The sequence below is a fragment of the Aspergillus chevalieri genome, chromosome 5 (genome assembly GCF_016861735.1).
Source record: "Aspergillus chevalieri M1 DNA, chromosome 5, nearly complete sequence".
Taxonomy (NCBI): Eukaryota; Fungi; Ascomycota; class Eurotiomycetes; order Eurotiales; family Aspergillaceae; genus Aspergillus; species Aspergillus chevalieri.
In genome coordinates, this window is record NC_057366.1 from 1,692,221 (window position 1) to 1,715,776 (window position 23,556).

At 49.8% G+C, this 23,556-nt stretch overlaps 10 protein-coding genes across 10 annotated transcripts; 5 read left to right on the forward strand and 5 right to left on the reverse strand.

The window, feature by feature from the left end:
• Positions 1–712: 712 nt before the first annotated feature.
• On the forward strand, positions 713–2,685 carry ACHE_50588S (uncharacterized protein; the record flags this gene model as incomplete). The annotated part of the gene is made up of 3 exons (XM_043280322.1): positions 713–761; positions 861–1,613; positions 1,748–2,685. The coding sequence occupies 3 exons, from the start codon at positions 713–715 to the stop codon at positions 2,683–2,685; spliced, it is 1,740 nt and encodes a 579-aa protein (XP_043137912.1).
• A 1,228-nt stretch (positions 2,686–3,913) lies between these two features.
• Positions 3,914–4,585, forward strand: ACHE_50589S (MARVEL domain-containing protein; the record flags this gene model as incomplete). Its single annotated transcript, XM_043280323.1, has 1 exon — positions 3,914–4,585. The coding sequence occupies one exon, from the start codon at positions 3,914–3,916 to the stop codon at positions 4,583–4,585; it is 672 nt and encodes a 223-aa protein (XP_043137913.1).
• Positions 4,586–4,784: 199 nt separating this feature from the next.
• Positions 4,785–6,867, reverse strand: ACHE_50590A (GATA-like domain-containing protein; the record flags this gene model as incomplete). Its single annotated transcript, XM_043280324.1, has 4 exons — positions 4,785–5,542; positions 5,593–6,436; positions 6,503–6,705; positions 6,768–6,867. 4 exons carry the CDS (start codon positions 6,865–6,867, stop codon positions 4,785–4,787), a joined length of 1,905 nt encoding a protein of 634 aa, XP_043137914.1.
• Positions 6,868–7,613: 746 nt separating this feature from the next.
• Positions 7,614–8,917, reverse strand: ACHE_50591A (putative D-arabinitol dehydrogenase ArbD; the record flags this gene model as incomplete). The annotated part of the gene is made up of 4 exons (XM_043280325.1): positions 7,614–7,794; positions 7,856–8,281; positions 8,341–8,410; positions 8,464–8,917. The coding sequence occupies 4 exons, from the start codon at positions 8,915–8,917 to the stop codon at positions 7,614–7,616; spliced, it is 1,131 nt and encodes a 376-aa protein (XP_043137915.1).
• A 1,104-nt stretch (positions 8,918–10,021) lies between these two features.
• ACHE_50592A (uncharacterized protein) lies at positions 10,022–12,739 on the reverse strand (the record flags this gene model as incomplete). Its single annotated transcript, XM_043280326.1, has 5 exons — positions 10,022–10,078; positions 10,487–12,110; positions 12,171–12,268; positions 12,331–12,529; positions 12,585–12,739. The coding sequence occupies 5 exons, from the start codon at positions 12,737–12,739 to the stop codon at positions 10,022–10,024; spliced, it is 2,133 nt and encodes a 710-aa protein (XP_043137916.1).
• Positions 12,740–13,291: 552 nt separating this feature from the next.
• Positions 13,292–14,372, forward strand: ACHE_50593S (uncharacterized protein; the record flags this gene model as incomplete). The annotated part of the gene is made up of 2 exons (XM_043280327.1): positions 13,292–13,366; positions 13,449–14,372. The coding sequence occupies 2 exons, from the start codon at positions 13,292–13,294 to the stop codon at positions 14,370–14,372; spliced, it is 999 nt and encodes a 332-aa protein (XP_043137917.1).
• Positions 14,373–14,538: 166 nt separating this feature from the next.
• On the reverse strand, positions 14,539–16,139 carry ACHE_50594A (uncharacterized protein; the record flags this gene model as incomplete). The annotated part of the gene is made up of 7 exons (XM_043280328.1): positions 14,539–14,779; positions 14,843–14,950; positions 15,009–15,286; positions 15,352–15,587; positions 15,641–15,735; positions 15,800–15,887; positions 15,953–16,139. The coding sequence occupies 7 exons, from the start codon at positions 16,137–16,139 to the stop codon at positions 14,539–14,541; spliced, it is 1,233 nt and encodes a 410-aa protein (XP_043137918.1).
• A 295-nt stretch (positions 16,140–16,434) lies between these two features.
• On the forward strand, positions 16,435–18,228 carry MCCC2 (putative 3-methylcrotonyl-CoA carboxylase, beta subunit (MccB); the record flags this gene model as incomplete). Its single annotated transcript, XM_043280329.1, has 2 exons — positions 16,435–17,882; positions 17,937–18,228. 2 exons carry the CDS (start codon positions 16,435–16,437, stop codon positions 18,226–18,228), a joined length of 1,740 nt encoding a protein of 579 aa, XP_043137919.1.
• Positions 18,229–19,129: 901 nt separating this feature from the next.
• On the forward strand, positions 19,130–19,519 carry ACHE_50596S (uncharacterized protein; the record flags this gene model as incomplete). Its single annotated transcript, XM_043280330.1, has 1 exon — positions 19,130–19,519. One exon carries the CDS (start codon positions 19,130–19,132, stop codon positions 19,517–19,519), a length of 390 nt encoding a protein of 129 aa, XP_043137920.1.
• Positions 19,520–21,139: 1,620 nt separating this feature from the next.
• On the reverse strand, positions 21,140–22,321 carry RSR1 (putative RAS small monomeric GTPase (Rsr1); the record flags this gene model as incomplete). Its single annotated transcript, XM_043280332.1, has 8 exons — positions 21,140–21,566; positions 21,639–21,648; positions 21,707–21,735; positions 21,821–21,843; positions 21,894–21,973; positions 22,099–22,125; positions 22,200–22,231; positions 22,311–22,321. The coding sequence occupies 8 exons, from the start codon at positions 22,319–22,321 to the stop codon at positions 21,140–21,142; spliced, it is 639 nt and encodes a 212-aa protein (XP_043137921.1).
• Between the last annotated feature and the right edge of the window lie 1,235 nt (positions 22,322–23,556).

Here is a 23,556-nt window from a genome sequence, read left to right on the forward strand (position 1 = left end):
TCAATAGCTCTTCTATTTACTCTATATTCCTTCGTCTGTAGAGAGCAATTGTTGCCTCTTGGGTGTGTTGAGCAGTCATCAGAACTACCCAATCGGGACTAGTGTGGTGGCATCTTGACTTCCACATTGGGGCCTCGTCCCCTCCACATCCAACTCTCTCCAGATAATTACAAACCACCTCCCCCTTTCGCATTTGCTTCCTTTCTCCAGGCGCTGCTATTTTCTCGCTTGTTGTTGTTCTCGCAGCATTTGCATTTTTGAATTACTTACGCCCCGTCTCCTTCTGAGATTGCAGCGTGTCTCTCCTTTTCTCCGTTCTCAGACTCTGCATGGAGACGGGCGGATTCTCGGTTCCCGTGGTGTGTGTAAGTCCAAGTCTCTCCGGGCCTCAAGTTGTGCTCTAGATGTATATTGTTGGCAAAGCAGCCACTTGGCTATTCTCTATTTGCGTCTACTCTATACTTTGGCGGGCGTTGGTGGTTGTCCTTGGTTGCTCGGGTGGTGGGCGTGGACAACATGGCACTGACTGTGTGGCTCAAAATAGTTCGGACCTAGAATTCTTTTCCCGGATCCCTTCTATCCTTTTGATGCATCCATACCACATTCGCTCGCGTGAAAACGATTACCCAAAAGAAAAGAAGGCAAAGAAGTGAGAAAAAAAAGACGACTCGATAATCTCCACAGGTGGACTGGCCTTCAGCTGTGATTGTGAATGGAAAACTCACAGCTGGCAGCCAGCATCATGACCACAGCTACGTTGAGTACGTTCCCTTTCCATTTACCACAGCAAGGATAGGAAGCAATTTCTTGCTTCTGCTTTGGTCATGCCTCGGTTACTGATCGACATCACCCCTCTATAGATGGGTTCAACTCGGCCCCGGACACACCTTCGCCCGTCTATCCAGACCGATTAATCCGACCACTCCCCAAACGGACCTTGCGCTCACGTCTATCCCTCTGTGCCGCCGATTCGATTCTTTACCCGCCGGCGCCCGCTGCAACCCATGTCTTCCACGGCGTACCGACAGATAGTGGGGATGTTGAGAATGACTCAAAGGTCTATGTGCAGGAGTCCGTGGAGCACGAATGTCCAGATTGCAACTCTTGGCATCATTATTATGAGGATGACGTAAGTTGTGACTGCGACTGTGACAGCGCTGATGAGGATGGTCCTGTTGTGGTGCGGCGGAGTGCTGGTTTTCGCGGGGCTTCCCTGTCTCCGTCAGCTTCGAGCTCCCACCCCCAGAGGCTTCCGGTCAACGGGGAAGGGTCTCGCCAGATCAAGTCTGCTTCAGCAGGCCCTGACGGGTATGATGCTTTCGAGAACACCAACAACAAGAAGAAACGCAAGATTCCAACGCCGGGAAACATGGGCAATAACCATTCTAGCTTGTCTCCCGAATTTTCTGCCATGGGACTCGCGACATCAGCTCCGTCGACGCCTTCCGCAACGACAGCTGATAGCTTGGCCTATTATGGAGCGGGCAATCCGGCGTCTCCGGTTGGGAGCGGGATCTCCGGTTCAGGCAGAGGTCGCCTTGGGCGCCAAGTGCCTCGCGGTGGCAGTGGAAAAATCCCGTTGTCAGTCCAAACTCAAATTGGTTTTGCAAATGGTCGGTTGCCAACTCGTCAGGGCGGACTGTTGTCCTTTTCAGGAACAACAGGTACTCTCGTCCGCTTCCACATCTCCTGTTCTTTTCTCTTTTGGCGTGGATAGTATAACTCACATGTTCCTCCCTTCTGCTAGGTGACCCCGCCGGGAAATCAGACCAGGGTATCATTTCGGCTGCCATCGCAAACGCTGCCGCGGTCTCTTCTCCGCCGAGAGGCTCTGGTAATGTCAGCTTGCTCGACCAGCAAACCAATGCCACGACGCCCACCAAGACCCAGTTTACCTTCACGTGTGAATCGGATTCCTCCAAGGGCATGGCAATGCAAGCACAGAACACCTATCCCGCGCAGCACCGCTCGCCCACCTCCCCTTTTCCCGCGATTGCACATAATCCTCGAAACTTTTCCACGCAGGGCACGCAAACAAGTCCAAGTATGACTGCACAGGCTCACCAGCAATTCCAGCAGCCGTCGCAGATGCAGCAACAACCACAAAATCATGATGGGTCCGCTGCCGAGCCGGCTAATGCTGGCAGAAAGAAGAAACGGTCACCGGACAGTGTCTATGCGCTGGCTGCACGCCAACGAAAGATCCAGCAGCAATATGCCAATCTTCATCACCCTCCGAGCATCGAAGATCTCTGGATTTGTGAGTTTTGTGAATACGAGAGCATCTTTGGTCGTCCACCAGAGGCTCTGATTCGGCAATATGAGATTAAGGATCGCAAGGAGCGGAAGCGATTGGCGGAGAAGAAGAGACTGCTCGAGAAGGCCAAGATGAAGGGGCGGAAGAATAGGAAAGCAACCAAAAACGCAACGAAGAATACCTCGGCCCACCAACCGGCGTTTCAGTCTAGTTACGATCGTGCGTCTGTTGACCATCCGTCTGTTGGAGGGTCAGGAGGCGGCCATGAAGATAATTATAATGAACATGATGAGGAGCCGGTTCCCTTTCCGAGCCCTCCGCCCGCTTCCTTCAAGCCGCCATTACCCCCGGAGCATCAATCCAGGATATCTGCTAATTCCATGGTCGCGCCTGGTGCAATAGATTCAGAAACGAGTCGGCCACCATGACAATGGCGCCGACGACCCGCAGATTTTCCGCTGTGCGTCGATCGCTCGCGCGGGCTGGACCTGGCCAGATCTGTCGATGGGGTCGAAGATATTTTGCATTTGCTTTCTGCTTTCTGCTTCTTCTATTTCCCTTCTACGCTCTTTTGTTTCATGTGTTATGCGTCCGTCACATCGGTTTTATGTCTTTCTATTCAGCACGCAATTAACCCTGTGTTTTGCTCTTTCTCTTTTCTCTCGCGCCCCTCCCTACGATTCCCCTTCCCTCATTTTATTCTTTCCTCTTCTTGATTTTTGAAGTTCATGATTCATTGCATGAACGAAATCCCCACTCAAATTTGGTATTGTTATGAGTATTATGTCAGCATGAGGCATTTGAACATATCTGGGTCAGGCGCGAAGTGACCGGGTTAGTGTCAGTACTTTTGATATGCATTTGCAGGGATATGAAACGACTGATCATTGGATGTCATTACGAGAATAACGGAGGTTCTGGTTAAGCCTAGGGCCTGTTTTGACGGAAAATAAGGAATGCATGATTATTACTATTGGTGTACGTACTGGATAGATAATTTGAAAATGTGAACTTTTACCGCTGAGATAGATACTCTGTGTAGCTGCAATTACCTTGCCCAACCATTGACTATTTCGTAGTCTAAAATTGACTGCTGAGCTGCCAAACAAGCCCGGCGACAATTTGGCGCGCGCGAAGAACATCAACGTTTCACCTTGAGCAGGCCATTATCGAACTACTGGACAGGACGAATCTTTAATCCAGAGTAACTAGGACCATAATTAGAAACAATGGTAGTTCTGTTCTTGGCCAAAGACGTCCTTCGTGTATATATACACCTTCCGACAGACAATGAATTGCATTGAATCAGCCCAGTCTTTCTTCCTCCGGAAACGCATTCTTTGCATTCACTTCTTCAATATCTATTCTATTGTCCTATTCATTCTTTGGCTATTGATAGAAGTCTCCTGTGGTCGCCATTGTTGTTGTTCTATACCCATTCATCGCTTGTTCGTTCCTTCCTCTTTGACCACACTACTTAATAAATAGGGAAGCAGTGCTGGGCGCTATCGTCCCATCGTTCCTTCCTCTTTTCTTCGCTTTCATTTTCTGAGCCAAGTCGACTGAGCCAATTCTTTCCAACTTTGTTTCTTGCATTGCATACCTACCTACGCCTCCTATACAATACAACCACCAAACATCACACAAGAACAATAAATGTGGTTCCTCCTCTTCAAAGTCTTTAAAACCGGCGTCTCTCAAGCCAAAAAGCACAAAGCCAAGAAGAACACCTCCTCTCCCGTTGCCGACGCCGACAAAGCCGGAACAACCACCGAAATGTTCTCTCTCGACAACGCCAGCGGCACCAACACCAGCACCCGCAACCCCTTCAAAACAATCCTCGACTTCCTCCTCCGCCTGCTACAGTTCGCCCTAGGCATCGCTGTCGTCGGCCTCTACGGGCAGGATCTCTCAGGTACCTCGTCGAACAAGGGCATTGATGGGCGCTGGTTGTACGCTGTGATCGTTGGTGCTTTGTCTTCGGTTACGGCATTGCTGTATTTGATTCACCTGGGAATTACGAAGAAGAAGAAGACGACGCCGTTTTATTGTGCTGAGAACGGGGTTGTGGGGGTTTGTCTGTTTGCGTGGGAGGGGGTTGTGTGTTTGTTGTGGTTGGTTTGTTTTGGGATTTTTGGGAAGGTGTTTTTGCCTGCGAGCCATGGGGCTGGCGGGTATGAGGGGAAGATGTGGAGGGCTGTTTGGGTGGATTTGGTTTGTTGGGCAGTTTGGGGGGCTAGTATGGTTTGGTTTGGAGTGAGGTGGTGGAAGGCTAGGGCTGGTACTTCTGATGCTGGCGGAGATGTTGAGAAGGGGAATGACGAGTGATTTTCTTGTTCGGGATATGCATGTGTGTATGATGACGAGATGGGGAGTTTGGGATTGAAAAGAGACTGGGGGCGTAATGGTTCTGGATCTCAGAGAATATTTGGTTTGTATTTTATGGTTGGGGGTGTTTTGCATGGACGAGAATGTCGGGCTGGACCCTAAGTTATTGATACCAATGCATTCGTTAATATGGCCAAGACTAAGTACTATCCACTATTTCCGCATCCCCTCGATACCCATACTGCTCAGCACGAAGCAACACCGTCAACTGCCCCGAAACCTGTAGTCGACATGCCGCACGCCAGGATGAAGCGTAGGACATCCCTTCAAACTTGAACGGAGCAGCATCCACCTGCGTATCACTGTAGTGATCCTGTGCATCATCGGCCGCCCATCCACCGCCATCTTCACCTGTAAATGACCATCCATCATCATTGTCGTTGGTAGCGGCTTCGGGACGCTCTTGCTTTATCCTCTCAGTATCAATATCTCGCTCAACACCCGCACCCCCACCACCAAGAACCTCAACCCACGACGTCCTCGGAATCCTCGGAGCTTTCGAACGCCCGCTATGCCCCTCCAGAACCGCACTCCGCTCCTCCTCCGGTAATGAATTCACGGTGTTCAGAAATCTCTCTTCACGCTGGAGTTCTTCCGCGAAGCGCACGCGGAAATGGTCGTCGACGAGCTTTGCTGGTTGCTGATGTTGTTGTTGTTGGAGCTGGTGCTGGAGTTGGTGTATGTAGGTGCTTGATTTTAGGCGGCGGAGGTGGTCGCGTTCGTGGTTGGTGAGGCGGTGCGTCGCGGCGTTGGTAGTAGTGATGGAGTATGGGATGTGTTTGGGGCGTGATTTGGTGTTGTTGGGCCTGGTGGTGGTGGTTGTGGTTGGTTTTTGTTGGGCGAGGAGGAGTTTGAGGTTGGAGACGAGGTTTGGAGGGAGGTTTTTGAGATTGAGGTCTGGCAATCATATTAGAAGATAAAGGATTAGGATTGTGGCGCTGACTTACCATCTGTGTTGGCGTATTTGCCGTCTGGCGGTTGCGATTCCTTAGGGCTCTCCGTGCGCTCGTCTTGCTTGCTTTGATGGTTCTCCTGATCAAGAGAAGCAGGGGCTTCCGTGTCCGAGGACTCTCTTTGTGCTGTCTTTTCGCAATTAATTGGCCCTTCCTCATCAACCGGAGTAACTGGCCTTTGTTCCTTCAAGTTATCATCCTCATCCCGACTGAAACCAACAGTTGTATTAGTTGTTGTCTTCGAGCTTGTTTTTGTAGGTGTAGTTGCATTTGTATCCCCCTGCCCGAAATAATCACTTTTCGCTTCATATCTCGGAATAGCAGTCTGCGAGGACTTGCGCCGCCCGAGCACGGGCCTGCGCTTGCTTGCTTTGCTCGCGACGAGATAAGGCTTTTTCTGGTATTGGTACTGCGCCCTGAAAGTCGCAGCAGTAGTCGTGTTGTGGGTAGTGTTAGTAGCAGTAATAGCAGTAATATCATTATCAGTTGTGGTGGTGGTGGTTATAGTGGCATTTGGATCTTCCTTCGCAGCAGCAGCAAACGGCGGAGGCGAGATTGGAGTCAAAGGGTTAGATGGCTTGCGGGTGACATGTTGGCCACCGATTCCGGTGAGGAGTAGCCGTGCTTTCTTCTGGGGAGATTCATTGCCGTTTACTGGTTTTGGCTTTTTGAGGATAGGTGGGAGAGGAGTGCGAGTATTTGTATTTGTATTTGAAATTGGATCTGAATTCGATCTTGCATTCGAATTTCTGGTTGTGCTGTCTGACTTGTTCTCCTCAGTCGGTGGTGTTGGCGGGAGTTGGACGTTGACTTTGGAGATTGTAGGTTCGCTGGACATCTAGATGTGGGGTTTCGTCAGCCAGAGCCAGGTCTCCTGAACAAACAAACAAGAAGCAGTTATTACCTTTTCCAACGACTTTGACTTTACAACACTAGAAGAAGACGAGAACTTCTGTGCCTGCGACTCAGCAATATTGACAAACAGCGTGGCCAGCGCCTCTCCCTGCAACGAACATCGCAGACGCTCGTTGCCCCAGACTCTCCAGAAGAAGTTCTCCAGGCGGTGACCTGAGTCGTTATTGTGGACTGCGGGGTTCGTGTGATAGACTGCAGATCTTAGTTCTCTGGAAAAAGAAAAAAACAAGTAGAGAGTGGGAAGGTGGGTTTACCTTTCCATAAATGTGCGATATCAAGGGCGTCTATCACATTGGGATCTTCAAGGTGGGAGGGGATTCTGGTGGTGGTCACTAGCCCTTTTGGAAGGTCCATGTTTTGGGTCAGCTGTGCTGTACAGAGTAGACAGAAAGCAGAAATGGACGAAGCTGATTTTCTAGAGATGACTCTACATTATTTCGTGGGGGCTCACTCAGGTCAGCTCAGGTCAGCTCATCGCTGGGTTAGGGGACGAATGAGTGAATGCAACCTCTTCTAGACCAGTCTATAATGGGAATACGAAGTGGGGGGATTTCCACTGCGGCTGGAGTGTAATTCCAGTTCGTGAACAAAGGAACGCGTCAAACGGAGTCGTGCTTCCCGTCATGGCTGATCATCGATTGATATCATAGGCATATTATTGTCGTTTAGAACGGATGTACATGTTGCGGAAATAATTGCCATGGATGTTACCCGCAGGTTGGTCTACGGGAAAAGTATCACTGGGGTGTACAAGGTGCATTGGGGTACGCTGTGGGTTGTACCTGGTTACGAACTATTCTGCAGACAAGCGCTTTCGGTAAACGTGGAGATCTCAAACCGGGGATCTCCGGGGTATGAATTTAAATGAGGCTAAAGTCCGTTCCATCGTCACATGAAAAGTCTGGACTCTCAATTAACAATGACGTCACGCATTATAACTTTTTCTTTCTTAACGACACCAAAAGACCGAATATAAAAACGAGAAACCGCATACCACATCAACCGCTCTATATCGCTTCCACAAAATCAGCCCTGTCCCCAGGGCATTGGGGGTATCTGTTGGATAAGTAAACGCCGTGAAAAAGGAAGATAAACGATCCTTAAGTCAAGGTGTAGCCACCGTCGACGCGGATCTCAGCACCGGTCATGTACCGGGATGCGTCACTCAGGAGGAAGATAACCGCACCCATGAGGTCTTCGGGATCTCCCATCTTACCGAGGGGAATGAGCGAAGTCCACTTCTCGCGGAGGTCGGGGTTCTCATCCAGGATCTTGCGGGTGCTGTTACATGTCAGTACTCTATTGAGAAAAACAGCATAAAAAGGCACGGCACGGCACATACAGAGCAGTCAGCATGTATCCAGGGCTAATGCAGTTCACTCGGATGTTGGAGCCCGCCCACTCAACACCAAAAGATGAAGCAAGGTGACGAACAGCAGCCTTGGCCGCGTTGTACGGAGCTTGAGGCTGAGGAATGTTGACAATGGAGCTAGACATGCTACCAATCATTACAATGCTGCCCGAAGCGTTGCGCTCCATCAGGTGCTTGGCAACACCGGTCGAGAACAGGTAGGTACCATCCACGACGACACCCCACAGCTTCTGCATACGGTCGTAGGGGTACGAGATGGCATCGAAGTTCTCCGTGAAGCCAGCAGAGGTGACCAAGCTGTCGATTCGACCGTGCTGGTCAATGATCTCTTGGAGCGATGCGTTGACGGAATTCGGGTTGGAAACGTCGGAGTAGTGCGCAGTGACCTTGGGCATTCTGGTAAACCCGTTAGTTCATAAGTCCATATCAATAATAAGCAGCGCGGGTTCACTTACTGCTCCAGGCCAGGGTTCTCCCTCCGGAAAGTGTCCACCAACTTCTTAGCTTGGGTTTCCGCCTCCTCCTCTGCCAAATGTTAGCCATTGTCATCAACAAAACCATCATGGCCAGAAACATACTGTTCAAATCAACAATAGCAATATCAGACCCCGAAGCAACAATAGCCTGAGCCATAACCAAGCCCAAACCACGAGCACCACCCGTCACCACAGTAACCTTGTTCTCGAGCGAGAATTGAGCAAGCGTCCGCTTGAAGTGCATCCCCCCACGTCCCTGAACGATGGGCTGGGCCGGCATGTGGGCATCATCAGGGTACGGAATCACGATATCCTCATCGGTACGAGCGTATTTACCCTCCTGCTCACCGGAGGCGCCCTGGGGGGCTTTGGTTGTAGCGGATTCCAGGAAGCCATTCTTGGGATACTTCTTGTGGTCTTTGGTACGGGGGATAGAGGACGAGAGGGGACGAACAAAGGGCGAGCGGAGAGAGGACGAAGAGGCAGCGAATGGGGATGGACGCGTAGAGGTGTTGAGGGCCTTGAGGGCCTGACGGGAAATGGTTGGCCTGAACATTGTGAAGACAGTTGTTAGAGAGGAACTGGAGTTTCTGGAAAACAGTTACGAGGGCGGAGAAAGATATAAGGAAGAATTGCAAAAGAACAAGGGGCACTATAATATGTAAAATTGGGGGCGTAGAGTTAGAATGAGCATGGAGAAGCAGGATGCGAATTGCATAGAAATGGTTTTTTATAAGCTCTGGGCCGGTGAAAATTATGATCCAGGTCAATTGGCATGATTGCTTTTGGTGATTATTCAGAAATGGCAATGTTTTACTTGTACGTAGCACCGTTGTAAAGATACCCACAGTTGCGGTGAATATTGGGGGAGGAGAGCTGGCCCCGAGAGATTGGACGGCTGTCAGACTTCCATTGGAGCGTGCGGCGGGTCCCGTGATGTCACTTGCTGGCCTGGGCCCAAGCGATCTGCAGTTGGATGGCCCATGTGACCTGAGAGGATTCATTTTCTTTGCCCCTGGACTGCATTCCTATACAAGGATTTATATCAATGTCCTATCCAGAAGGTGAGTTGCAATAAAAATAGCCATTACAGGATATCCAGGGGTCTTGGTTTGGTTCCTGGGCTCGGTTTGCCACCTGTCGCTGACCCTGGTAAGCCAACTAGTACTCTGCACGCCGCTTATTCTGGACTTGTCCATTCCCATGTTGAAGCCGCAATGATGGAATGTGGTGGTGGGGCTGTCCAGATATATCAATTTAGCTGCGGATAAGATCCATACATGATGTAGGGGAATGTAGCGAGAATTCCGGGATAGTACAGAGTATTTGTACAACATCATAGTATTCCCGAATTCCATCGAAGCAGGTATCTACTAATAGGCCCGAGAGTTTCATGTACAATATTTGTATGCGGCACTCCGTACAGAGCTCGGGCACCAAGGGTACATGCATCAGCTGGTTCAAACTTAGACCGATTCTCCAGCAAATGACGAAAAATCGCCCAATGAGACCATTCAATTGACTCATCACTTCTGGACTGATACAGGATGCTCCACTAAAGCGCTTCACCTTCCCCCCGGGCTTGTCCTCCCATGAGTCACAGCTCTCCTCCGACTTTCCGTTTTCCAGAACTCAGAAGCACCACGTTGCCCGCTCTTTTCTAGTCACCGCCTTCACCCGCGAATTCGACGAGGGGAGTCCCGCTCTTACATTGGTCCTGCAAGGCATATGTCAGCTCGAAAGACTTTTTCAGTGTGGGGGGGGGGTGAGTTGTGGGTGAGTGTGAAGTCCGAAATGCGAAATGGCAGGAGGCGGAGATGGCCGAAATTTGGCCTTAGGAAGCCAGAAGAACATCCATGGAAGCTTAATCGGGCCGGGTCCGTGCCCTTTCCCCACACCCCGCAAAAGGTGAAGGTTACCCGACTCGGAGCACTGAAAATTCTTATCCCCGATTTCGGCTCAACAGCGGCCGGGTCGGGATCACCACATCCCAAAACAGACTAATATTTGGCCGTCTTCAACGGATCCAACCTTATGGAACCCTTTTCAAAGAAAATTCGCGCAGGAAGCGGCAAAGGCGGGTGTTCAATTGGGGGAAGAGGGGAAAGATATCGTCTTGACTTACTCCTTTTTGATGCACCACCCGTGAAATAGTTCCCCGCTGTGGGCTACGGATGACGGTCTCCATCTTCATACTCTCGATCACCACCAACGGTTGGTCCTTCTCGACCGCGTCGCCCGCCTGTACCTCCACACGCAGGATTTTGCACGGCATTGGCGCCAACACACTGTTGGTCACATCCTTCATTCCCAATGCCTTTTCCATCCATTTCGCCCGTGGTACCGTCAATCGATACTGGGTACCTTGTTGGAATGCGACTATTGAATCTTCGCCCCGGATGACCGTGGTGTCTAGACGCGTGTGGGGAAAGAATGAGGTGATCACTGGCGAGTCCGGGTTGCGATGGCTGAACACTGGCTCGAACACTCGGTCCCCGACCTTCACACTGAATTGGTTGTCGCTTGTCTGTTGGATTTGCACATTGAATGTGGTGCCATCCTTAGACCCGGTTTGCGTGTCTCCGAAAGTGAACTGATGTTGCTGGTAACTTGGACTGAATCCCACCGCAGACCCTTCAAAATTAGCTAGTTTTCGCGAGTTGTCAACGGTGTCGGAGTGTAGACAGGCCAATGCGATCTGTGCGAGCACCTCGTCCCCGATGACATTTGTGGCGAACAATCCTTCCCGGTGTTTCTCGATGAAACCCGTTTCAACCTGACCTGCAATGAAATCGTCGTTTTTGCAGACAGCCTTCAAGAATTCGATGTTGGTGATGGGCCCGGCAATTTCATACTCCTCCAGTGCAGCTGCAAGCTTGCGGATCGCTTCTTCTCGTGTTGCGCCCCGCACAATCAGTTTTGCGATCATAGGATCATAATGTGCTGACACCTCATCCCCGGTGACGAAGCCTGCATCAATCCGAGTATCCTCTGTGATTGCTGGAGTGCGGACGTGGACCAGACGCCCCGAATCAGGAATAAACCCCTGGTCAGGATTCTCTGCATAAATTCTAGCCTCAATAGCATGTCCGCGGCTAGCCATTTGGGCTTCCACTTCATCTTGGGTCAACGGGAGCTTTGCACCCTCGGCCACTTTGAGTTGCCAGTAAACCAGGTCTTGGCCGGTAACCATCTCAGTCACGGGGTGCTCAACCTGAAGTCGGGTGTTCATCTCCATAAAGAAGAATTCCCCGGTGTCGTTATCGAAGATAAACTCGACTGTGCCAGCACCTTCATAATCAACAGCCAATGCGGCGGATCTTGCTTTAGCCCAGAGGTCTTTTCTGGTTGCATCAGGAAGGTCAGGAGCAGGAGACTCTTCAAGGATCTTCTGATGCCTGCGTTGAATACTGCAGTCTCTTTCTCCGAGAGCGACACAATTACCGTGCTTGTCTGCGAAAATTTGGACTTCAATGTGTCGTGGTGTGGTGATATACTTCTCCACTAAGACGTGGTCGTCGCCGAACGAGTTCATGGCCTCCGATTTTGCTGACTCTAGCTGAGCCTGAAACTCTGACTTTGACGAGGCGATACGCATGCCTTTGCCACCGCCGCCCTTTATAGCCTTAATGAGCACAGGATATCTGATCTTGTCCGCTTCAGCTTCGAGGAAGTTGGGGTCTTGATTTTGGCCATGGTAGCCGGGTACACAGGGTACATTGGCAGCCGTCATGATCTCTTTGGACCGACTGTCTCCAGTTAGCACATGCTACTTGGGGCATTATTTGAATAACCATGGTGCGGCTTACCTCTTGTCTCCCATGTCTTCAATGGCTCTCCACGGTGGGCCAATGAACACTAACCCAGCCTCCGTACATTTCCGTGCAAATGCAGAATTCTCACTAAGCTATATCACGGTTTCTCAATAAGCCTCATGAGCCTTTTTTCCTCGGTCTAATCCGTACTCACAAAGCCGTAACCAGGGTGTATCCCTTGGCAGCCTTCTCTCTTTGCAATCTCTATAATCCGATCTCCATCGAGGTAGGCCGAAACGGATCCCAAATTGAACGCAAAAGGGGAACTCAGGGCATGCTGGGCTCGGCTATCCGGATCCGTGTATAGGGTAGTAACTCGAATGCCATGCTGCGAAGCGGTTTGTCCGACTCGTCTAGTAACAGATTAGTTAGCAATGGTCAATTGAATGGTGATATTTGTATGCATACAAAGCTATTTCACCACGATTTGCAATGAGAATTGAATCGAGTGAGAAACGTGACTCCGCTGCATTTGATGATAGCGTGGAAGCAGCTCTCTTCGACCTCCGAGCTATTTTCGGCCCCAAGCGGGGAGTAATGCGGAGAAACGGTGAGAGTGGCATCGTAGATAATGCTAAATAGAAGTCATGAACAAGGCTCGATGATGGGTGTCTTAGGAAAGAAGCATATCACGCAAATCAACGGCCGCGATGAAATCTCAGAACAATCCCAGGGAGGTTTAAAAAAGCATCCTGAAGCAACCCGCGGCAATAACTATTCAATGCTGTTTAGCCGACGCAAAGCGAAACTGCGGGGAAATACACGTGACTCGCGATCGACCGAAACTTTCGGCCCCGTTTTTTTCGCGTCTTTCTTCCCTCTGCACAGCACCACTGCACGGATCACGCTAGCGTTTGATACGTTCGGCCTACGTCGAGATTGGCTTAGATTGGCTTCCCCTTTTTAAACCGTTTATTGATTTTCCGGGTCTCTCTCACTGTCTGGGCGTTCGGGCACGATTCTTTTTTCGACGGACGATCCTTGAGTCGCGCTTTTTCGAATAGCGTCATATTGATCTCCTTATTAAAAGGGTGATTAACTCTTTGCTTTAAATATCTCACGATATTGAACGGGATTCTCGAATTGTCGATTTGCTTTTATAAAGAGCGCTCATCATGTCTGACGACGAAGAATACTACGACGATTTTGACGATATCTTCTGGATCGAAGAGCCTGAACCTGATGCGGCTGTCAGTCCTACTGTGTCTTTGCTCTATATCACAAACTTGTGATATTCACCGAGAGTCGATGTGCTGACTATCAATGATATAGGACGACCTGGCTGCGACAGCAACTTACGATGCCGTTTTCTTTGAAGACCCGTCGTTCGAGGCAGACGAGTATTACAGTGACTGGGACGAACTTTCCGACGATTATTACGATGAAGATCCGACGGTTAAACTAGGACATCGCGTGGCGGACTTAACCAACCGAAGGCCAGCCGGCCAAGGTCCCCAGACGATACGGAGACGGAAACAAAGCAATGATACACAAAATGGAGGAGGGGGTACTACTCGAGTCGTTTCGTCCAAGGTGCCAGACCAAACCTCTTTCCAGAGTGTTGTTTGGAAACGACCAGAGCACGACAAGAACCCGGTCCAGATCATGGTACCAGGCGAAGGGGAGAAGGTCGCATTACTGAAGAACTGGCGAGAAGTCTTCAAGAACTCCCATCCCTCGTTCGGTCGTTCCCGGGCATGGAGACAACAGAAAGTTCTTGATTATCTCGATAACTCTGTTCCAGAATTTGCGCCTCCGGACCCGGTTAAGAATCTCGTGGTGGAAGATGAGACGTCAAGGGATGTCAGCACTGACCGGACCTCGGGGGACAGTGGATCTGGGGGATATGCCTCGAATACTACTCTGGAAAAATCAGTCTCTCCACCGTCTGTGCAAGATGACAAGGTTGTGAACCCAGCTTTGGTAAACGACTTACCGATGAACAATGATCCTTCGCAACCCTCCGCACCATCCAATAAAGAATATAACAACAATAATCCGGATACCACATCAGGAGCTCCGCCTCCCGCTTCGTCGCCTGTGAAGGGTAAAAAGCGCAAGGCTTCTATCTCCATTGACGGGGATCAATCCAAAGGACGCAAGTCAAAGCGCGTGGCGGCTGGCCAAGATACACAGGCAGCGCCAGCACCGGGACCTGTACGGAGGTCTGCTAGACAAACAAGAAGTCAGAAATAGGGATCTAAAATAGGGCATCATATTGAGACGGCTTATGTTGAAGGAAAAGGAAAGAAGCCATTTAATGATCAAAATTGTAATAGAGACGAACGACATTTGCTAGACATAACTTGGTATTATCTATTCGTCATATCCTTTTGTTTCTTCAAATTTAGAACGAAGTGGACTAAGAGTATTCTCTATGGAATGCACGCCCAATAACCATGCGTCTAATCTCACTCGTCCCAGCACCGATCTCGTACAACTTCGCATCTCGAAGCAATCTTCCAGCAGGGACTTCATTGATATAACCAGTGCCACCCATAAGCTGAATCGCGTCCAGGGCACATTCCGTAGCCCTCTCTGCGGCGTACAGAATAGCACCCGCGCAGTCCTGGGTTCGGATTTTGAATTCTGGGGATGAAGCGCTGTTGTCAATCAGTCTTGCTGTGGAATATGTGTATGCGCGCGATGCAGAGAGCTTGGTGTACATGTCTGCCAGTTTACCCTGGATAAGCTGGTTGTGTGCGATAGGGGTTCCGAATTGTTTGCGTTGGTGGGTGTAGGGGAGGACGAGGTCGAGAGATGCTTGCATGATACTGGATATGCTGTCAGTATATTTGCTACCAAGAGCTGGACGTGTTTGGCTTCACTTACCCCAAAGGTCCGGCACTCAAGACGAGACGTTCAAGATCCAGACCTTCCATCAGCACCTTGACGCCCCGGTTAATTTCACCCAAGACGTTCTCTTTGGGCACGAAGACATTATCAAAAACAAGCTCGCCTGTGTTGGAGCCACGCATACCCAGCTTGTCAAGCTTCTGCGCGCACGAGAATCCGTTAAAGGTCGTTTCCACCACGAACGCGGTAATACCTTTCGATCCTTTCTCTGGCTCTGTCTTGGCGTATACGACGACGTAGTCTGCATTGGGGCCCTGGATATTGCATTAGCATGTGGTTGAGATACCAAGGTAGATGCGCAATCGAGACTGGTACTCACATTGGTGATCCACATCTTGGTGCCGTTCAGCACCCAGCCACCATCAACTTCTTTGGCAGACGTTTTCATACTGACAACATCGGAGCCAGCCGAGTGTTCAGACATGGCCAGCGCACCGACTTTCTCGCCAGAGAGGAGACCAGGTAGATATCGTTCTTTCTGTTCGGGAGTTCCGTTCAAGGATAGTTGGTTCACGCAGAGTTGGGAGTGGGCGGCGTAGGATAGGGCAATGCTTCCTGGGAATCATTAGAGAAAGGTACTGAAGGGCTAATCTTGGTCAAGTAAGTACCTGATGCTCTGCTAATCTCTTCCATCACCACGCAGTGAGCCTGGTAGCCCATTCCGAGTCCGCCATATTCTTCATTTGCAGTTACTCCTAGGAACCTAACGATGAAATCAGCATCATATTGCCATTGAGATGCTCAGATTGAAAGCCAAGAATACATACCCAGCATTGCCCAATTTCTTCCACATCTCTGCCGGAAACTCATTCTCTGCGTCTGTCCGAGCCGCAACATCCTCGGGTATCTCACGTCCTATATTTTGCCATTATCAGCAGGGGGACATCGAACCATAGCCTCTCAGCATTGAGAGCACCCACTGGTAAACTCTTGAACTCGCTCCCGGAGCTCTTGCAACTCATCCTCCGTCGGTGCAACGAAGCCTTTCGGATGTTTGGTTGACAGCGGCCGAATTGCGGGGATGCGGTGGAGGAGCGGCTTCTGCGATCGAGATAGGACTCTGGAGGAGCTCCGGAGAGCAAAAGGGAGAATTGATACCACAGCCATAACGAAGAGGAAAAACAGTGTAGATGTTGAGTATTAAAGGAAAAATCAATAAAGGAAGTGACCATTTATGGCGTCTATGCAGAATGCCGCGGCTAAACGCGGTAATCATCGCCTTCCCCGCAATCCGGGGATAGCCTGTCTTGGAGCTCCTACAAAGTATTCGGTTCTCCTCTTCCGCTTTATATCCGCCTCTGTGTCCTTACCGGGTATATCTGAGCTTGAACAGCACGAAGACGTCGTCCAGCCGGCTCCGGATGTGTCTTAATTGACAAAACACCTTGTTCCTATCTCCGCAATGCGTCCGTCTCCGCTTCTTCGGAGCTTTAGCTCCAGAGCAACAGTGCTTCTCCCTCATTCACAACGGCTACTCTTATCGCGAGCTCCAAGGGCAGCAGCTATGGAACGAATTCCCAGAAGAACAATTGCCAACTATACACATCCGCACCATGCCTCTGCCATCTCCGTCCTGCCTACCGCTGTGGACACCTCCTCGTCCGATTTCCGTGAGAACGAACAGCAGATGAAAGAGCTAGTCAGCAAGATGTCCAATCTACACGGTACAATTGCACAAGGAGGACCACAGAAAGCAAAGGATAAACACATTGCCCGTGGGAAGATGCTGCCGCGAGATCGGGTTACGTCTCTGATTGACCCTGGCACCTCGTTCTTGGAATTATCTCCTCTGGCAGGCCATGAGATGTATGGAGAAGATGTCCCTGCGGGAGGAATAATCACGGGAATTGGAACCGTGGAGGGTGTCACCTGCATGATTGTGGCGAACGACAGCACCGTCAAGGGAGGGACATATTATCCCATCACGGTGAAGAAGCACCTACGCGCGCAAGCCATCGCCCAAGAAAATAAGCTCCCATGTCTCTATCTCGTTGATTCCGGAGGCGCCAACCTACCCCACCAGGCCGACGTGTTCCCGGACAAAGAGCACTTCGGACGTATTTTCTTCAACCAGGCGAGAATGAGCTCGTTGGGTATTCCTCAAATATCCGTCGTCATGGGTCCGTGTACGGCAGGAGGTGCCTATGTCCCAGCTATGAGCGATGAGACGATTATCGTTGAAAACCAAGGCACTATCTTCCTGGCTGGACCTCCTTTGGTCAAAGCTGCGACGGGCGAAGAGGTCTCCGCAGAGGATTTAGGAGGTGGCCAGCTTCACAGTTCTGTCTCGGGCGTGACGGATTACTTGGCTGTCGACGACGCGCATGCCATTGTGTTGGCTCGTAGGTCGGTAGCCAACCTCAACTATCCACAGACCAGCGTCCCGTCAGAGTTGGTCAAGGGAGCATTAATCAAAGAGCCACTCTATGACCCTAACGAGCTCGATGGTATCGTCGGGACAAATCTCCGTCGACAGATTCCCGTTCACGAAGTAATTGCCCGCATCGTCGACGGAAGCGAGTTCGCAGAGTTCAAACGCGACTACGGCAGCACACTCATTACTGGGTTTGCTCGAATCTACGGACACCAAGTTGGCATCGTCGCCAACAACGGTATCCTCTTCTCCGAGTCATCACTGAAAGGGGCCCATTTCATTGAACTCTGTGCTCAACGGAAGATCCCCTTACTCTTTCTCCAGAATATCTCTGGTTTCATGGTCGGTGCCGATGCAGAAAAGGGTGGTATCGCAAAGAACGGCGCCAAGTTGGTGACTGCAGTCGCCTGTGCCGATGTTCCCAAGTTCACTGTTGTCTTTGGTTCGAGTGCAGGCGCTGGAAACTATGGAATGTGGTGAGTGTCACCAGGTACCAGTCTGTAGTGAATACATGTATTAACTTGACTCAGTGGCCGCGCCTACTCACCACGCCTCCTGTTCATGTGGCCCAATGCCAAAATCGGCGTCATGGGTTCCGAGCAACTATCCGCCGTCATGGAAGCCGTCGGACGCACCGCGGACCCGGAATTGAAATCACGTATTGACCGTGAATCGGAAGCGATCTTCTCCTCAGCAAGGCTCTGGGATGATGGAGTCATTCCTCCGGCGCAGACAAGGCGTGTGTTGGGATTGAGTCTGGCGGCTGCACTGGGTGGTAGAGTTGAGGATGTGCAGACGCGCTTTGGGGTTTTCCGGATGTGATGATCCATATTATGGTACTCTGTACAGATATTCAAAACATTGATGTCGTTGAAGTGCGATGCCAAAGTTCTCGAGCACAATAAACAATCAGATAGTCAAATCTGGTATCCACATTTTACGGTTTCCGGGTTAGCGTCCTAGATGCCGTACCACCCATCATCACCAGCTACAGTCAACTATATAAGACCTGCCCCCTCATTCTCCCTTATTATCTTTCAATTTCTTTCCTTCCTCCCCACCTTCTATATTCTGCACTCACTCAGTCGCACCATTTTCAATCTCCCACACTTCATCCACCCCGTCGTCCCAGCATTTTTTTCGAACGTAGGCTCTTAGACGACTCAATGGATCGCCTTATTATTCCATCGATCTTACGGCCAGACTATACTTGGCCACGGCGGATGCAGTCTGTAATCCAGCAGACCACTCCTCAAGTACCAGTTGGGCCCAGCAGATGCACCAGAATACTCTGGGGCATCATCCACAAATTCCTCTATTACTTCTCTCAATGGTATTGCTCTTGGTTCGGTCTTCTATTCGATGCAAATATTATTCAATTACCATTTGGCGTTGTTATGAAATGGACGGACCGGACGAGCGTCGAGGAGGTGGTTTCAATGCAAATGGCAAGATCTGCTGGAATGCCTGTATCCAAAGTCATCAGCTGTGGTGAACACCTAGATGCGCCTTTCAACCGAAAATTTTCTATCTTGATGACAAGGCTATCTGGTGTACCTCTTGAGAACTCGAACGATAAACTACAGGCTGATGCCAAGGAGCCTTGGCTGGAAGAGTTGAAATTTTGTATCACCTCCATGCGATCGTGGCATTCTCCAGGGTCAGAGACGATTTGCTCTCCCATTGGAACTCGTTACAGAGTTCACGAGTTCCTGGGCACATCATGGGTCCTCTTTCCAGCCTAGAGACTTTTTACAACTATCTTTTTGCTCCGGCTTCAGCTCATGCATTTCAATCCGACACCGAATACCAAAAGACCCTGTCACGCGCAAAAAGGTTACAGAGTCATCAGCACAGAATTGTGTTCACTCATGGAGATTTTAAAGCGCACAACATTCTTGTCGATGATGATGGACATTTATCTGGGCTTCTCGACTGGGAATCCGCAGGCTGGTATCCTGAATACTGGGAGTTTACTACGGCTATGCGCTTTGGGAAAGATAGCTGGTGGTTCCAAGTTGCCTCTTGGATGGGTGGAAGACAATATTGGGATGAGTTGGACTCCGATGTGGCTCTAAATCTATTAACCGTCGACTCTTATATAGCCCTTTAGTGACTGAGGCTTCTAAACTTCGGACTGCCACGACTACATCAGATTAACACTCCAGGCTGAATTCTGCAGCTTCCTTAAAAAGGCTACTCTCGCGCCTTTGCCGTTGTCGTTGTTGCGATTTTGCTCGAGCGCTGTCTGAGTAGCGCTTCTTTACCCAGAAAGTTTTTTTTTTTTTTTGTCTTTTTTGTGGTTTCTTAGCCAGGATTCACTGTATTCTGGAGGATCTTAGAAGCTTTGAACTCAAGAGGTCGAGGGTGTTTAAATATGTTTACCCTGACTACAGGATGAGCGTTCAGTGTCTCTCGACTGAAGAAATTAACCGTAAGCGCAGTAACGGGAAGACTGGCTTTTGCGACGATGTCCAGGAGTGTTGTGATTGAGTCCGTCGGTCTGAAATTGTCATTATTAAACTCAACCTCGGTGCGGTATGCAAAGATCTCAAATGACTTGCAGTTGACCAGTTAACAGAGCATGCTCTGTAGTCACAGCGGGATGTTCTTGGAGGTTGACAAGGTGGCCAGACGGATGGCGATAAGAATCCCACTGGTATCCTTCTCCAAGAATTTCAAACCACTGGTCAAACCCTGTGAACACCATTTGGTTCACATAATGTCGTAATTGAGCGTCCCTTGGGATTTTCGCCAGTTCTCCCAGATTGGCATGGGATAAGTCTGTCTTGACGCTTTGCAAGGAACCCTTCCAAAATATAGAGGATGTCTTTCCATGGATACTCTTGCATGTCATTCGTAAAGCGCCCAAGTCGGCCGGTTGCAGCGAGGAGGCCACCATTTCGAGGAGTTCTACTGGCAGGTCACATAACGGAGTTGGGTTGTAGGAGTCGGGCGGTTCTCTTTGGCGATAAAGGCTCAGAGATTTGAATTTCCTAGCAAAACGTTTTCTGGTGGTTTTTAAGCCCATATTTCTTTCTTATTTGCCTTTGGAATTCGTTGTTGGAGTGACGATGTTGAGAGTGTGAAGAGTCCAGGTCAAGTACTTATGGTACGCAACTACTTCGGGCTGCCGATCCAAGGCTGAGCGAGGCGACTTTTATAGCGCATGGTCCCGAGTTACAAAGTTACGGGTGGAAATGCGGCCGTTTCTGGCCTCCGTAGCGGTCATTTTCGGCATCAATTTCACATGTTCTCACATTCTATGTGTAAAAGATAGCAGAACGAAACAAGAACAAGAATAAGAACTTTTCCCATTTCATATCCATAGGCATAAATAGCAAACGACAGATCAGGTTCGGGCATGTAATAAATAAACATATACTCTTCCAAAACAGCAACAGAACAAAGGAACGTCAGAATCGAAATGAACATAAATCTATCATATTGTTGTAAAATTGTAATAAGTAGGTAAACGTGGACGGCGTATGATTGGGTGAGGGTGATGCGAATGGTATGGACAAGGTTCGATCGATGGATATTAGTGAAGTGAAAGTAACGATTAAGGGTTTGGTGTGTAGATGTATAGCTGTATGGTGGTGATAAGTTGTGTACCGACGCGGCGAAGCGATCGAAATGAGGTATCACGATATAGGGGTTTAAACAGGTGAACGACGGTAGAAGATGTAGTTGTATAGTTATGGATACGGTGGTACTCGTCGCCAGTAAAAGTCTATAGGATCACACAGGGTGACCGGCGTCCCGTTTGGCGCTTCTTCTCGCGCTTTCGGTCATGGCGGTTCGGGCCTTCTCGCGTTCTTAATATAGAATCGGAAGACTTTCCGTTCCCTTCCGTGTCCTTTCTGATGATTTGCCGGCAGAGGTCGACGAAGACCTCGTTGACGTTGGCTCGCCTACGAGCCGAGGTCTCATAGTAAGGAGCATTCCCCCAGGACTGGGAGAGTGCGAATGCACGAGCACGGGGAACTGCACGATCTTCCTCGAGGTCGGATTTGTTTCCGACAATGACGATGGGGACATTTTCGTCGTCTTTAATGCGGGTAATCTGCTCTCGCAGTTCTGAGAGCTCGTGTAGGGATGACATGCTGGTGATTGAAAATACGAGCAGAAACCCTTGGCCTTGCTTCATGTATAATTCTCTGGACTATGTCAGCACCGATGTCACGTAACCATGCCTCAAGGCCGGATAATGCCAAACAGGGATAGTTTACCTCATAGCAGCTGTACACCATGTTAGTAGACGTTCAAATAAGGTCATCAGCACATGCGACAAACTTACTGAACTGTTCTGTACCTGCAGTGTCCAGACTGTGGGAGAAGACATCAGGTTAGCGATATGTACACAGGTGGATAACGACTGTCACTTCCACGGGAAGTGGGTCACGGTGCATACATCTCCAGTATACATTGTCGTCCCTGTGTAAATTAGCAACATGAACTGGAAAAGAGCGTCAGTCAACACTTACATCTACTTCAATCTGTTTACGATAGGAATCCTCAATCGTGGGATCGTAACTCTCAATCCAAACATTTTGGACGAATTGAGCTATGAGAAGGATTAGCGTGCGGAGACAATAGGGACAACGAGAATGGGCCCAGGCCACCCCTTAATGAACAGCAGAGACAAAGGACAAGTGTAACAAGGGCTATTAAGGATAAGGATATACGAACCAGTAAGACAACTTTTCCCAACACCACCTATAGCGCAGAAATGGAGTCGTTAGCAGGGCGTCACTTCTCTTTTCCTGTGTCGAGCCAAAGTCAATGCCTACCAGCACCCAGCACAACAATATGATATTCCCGTCTAATACGAATCCAGAAATTAGAATTTATCCTGTAACAAGTATGCGACCATTGAAGGGTTCTGGAGCTCATCGACTTACTGCGGCCTCATTGAGAATAGCAGCAGTGATTTCTCGATTTAAAAAAGAAAGCCCAATAGCCCAAACAAAAGAAAAGAAAAAAATGTCGGAGCGGAGTCGTAAATAATGCAGACAAGAAGTATGTCCAGCTGGTCGGGGTATAGCTTCGACTGTGAGGTGACCGGTAACCGTAATGCAATTGACGTTTCAAGGTGTGTAATTCCACCGGAACTGCGCGTCAATCCGAATATATATCGCCTGTTCCAATATGCAATATCGCGATCAATGAAGGATCGATTATGTATGTATCTCGATATCCCGGAGGGGGAGGAATGCCGCCGGTAAAGCAAGGGCAACGACACGCGATCCGTTACATCGGTCTTCAGGGCTGACGATCCCCTCGGAGGAATTTTAGTCGACGGAGGCCGCGAACGACGCCTTTATCGGTCGAGGGAAAGGGTCAATGGCTCAGGTTAGCGACGGGAGGGCAGAATAATGGTGTGGTGGTGGTTGGATGTTCGACGGGAGAGGAGCGATTGAGCGCTCTCTCGACAGATTGATGTCAACAGATCGGGCCAAGTTCCGCGGAGGCTAAAACTGAGGCTTGGGGTCGGTCTGCAGGAGAACCCACCACAACACACTCACAAGGGAGAAGCACAGTCCAACTCAGGGACTACCAATAACAATAAGGGAGGACAAAAAAAAAGACTACCCTCGTGATGTTAAGGGCGAAGAGAACTGGGATAAGGACTGGGCACGATGGTCGTTGGGCGGCGGTGAGAAGCGTCGAATTTTGTGCGGACACAGACGGGCGATCCAATATCCGCGAACAAACCTTAACGGCCAGCAAAAACGCGCGAAGGGCCACGAAGTTTCCCCAATCAGAGAAAGAGTGTCGTTGGTCCTGCTGGTGCTTGGAGATCGCCCGGGTTAGTCCGCTTTGCGTGCTGCAGCAGGAAGTGTGACCAGTTGGTAATGTGCCCATTGGGGGGTTCAGGGGAACACCTTTATTCTCCATGATTATGATGTGACTATGGTAATGGAATGGGCATCGCTCTTGCTTTTTGTCTGGGCATTCCCTGTGTCCTATCTCGTTGGAGGGGTCCTCCGGGAAAAGGCCGACGCTCTCGCCGACATTCTCCCCATACGCTGGCTTGAGCGGAGGATTGACCATCCAAGGACTCGAAAACGAAAACGAGGAAATATGAACTTACAGAAAATGGAAAAATATAACAAGATCAGGGCAAGAAAGAGAACTGTGCGTCAC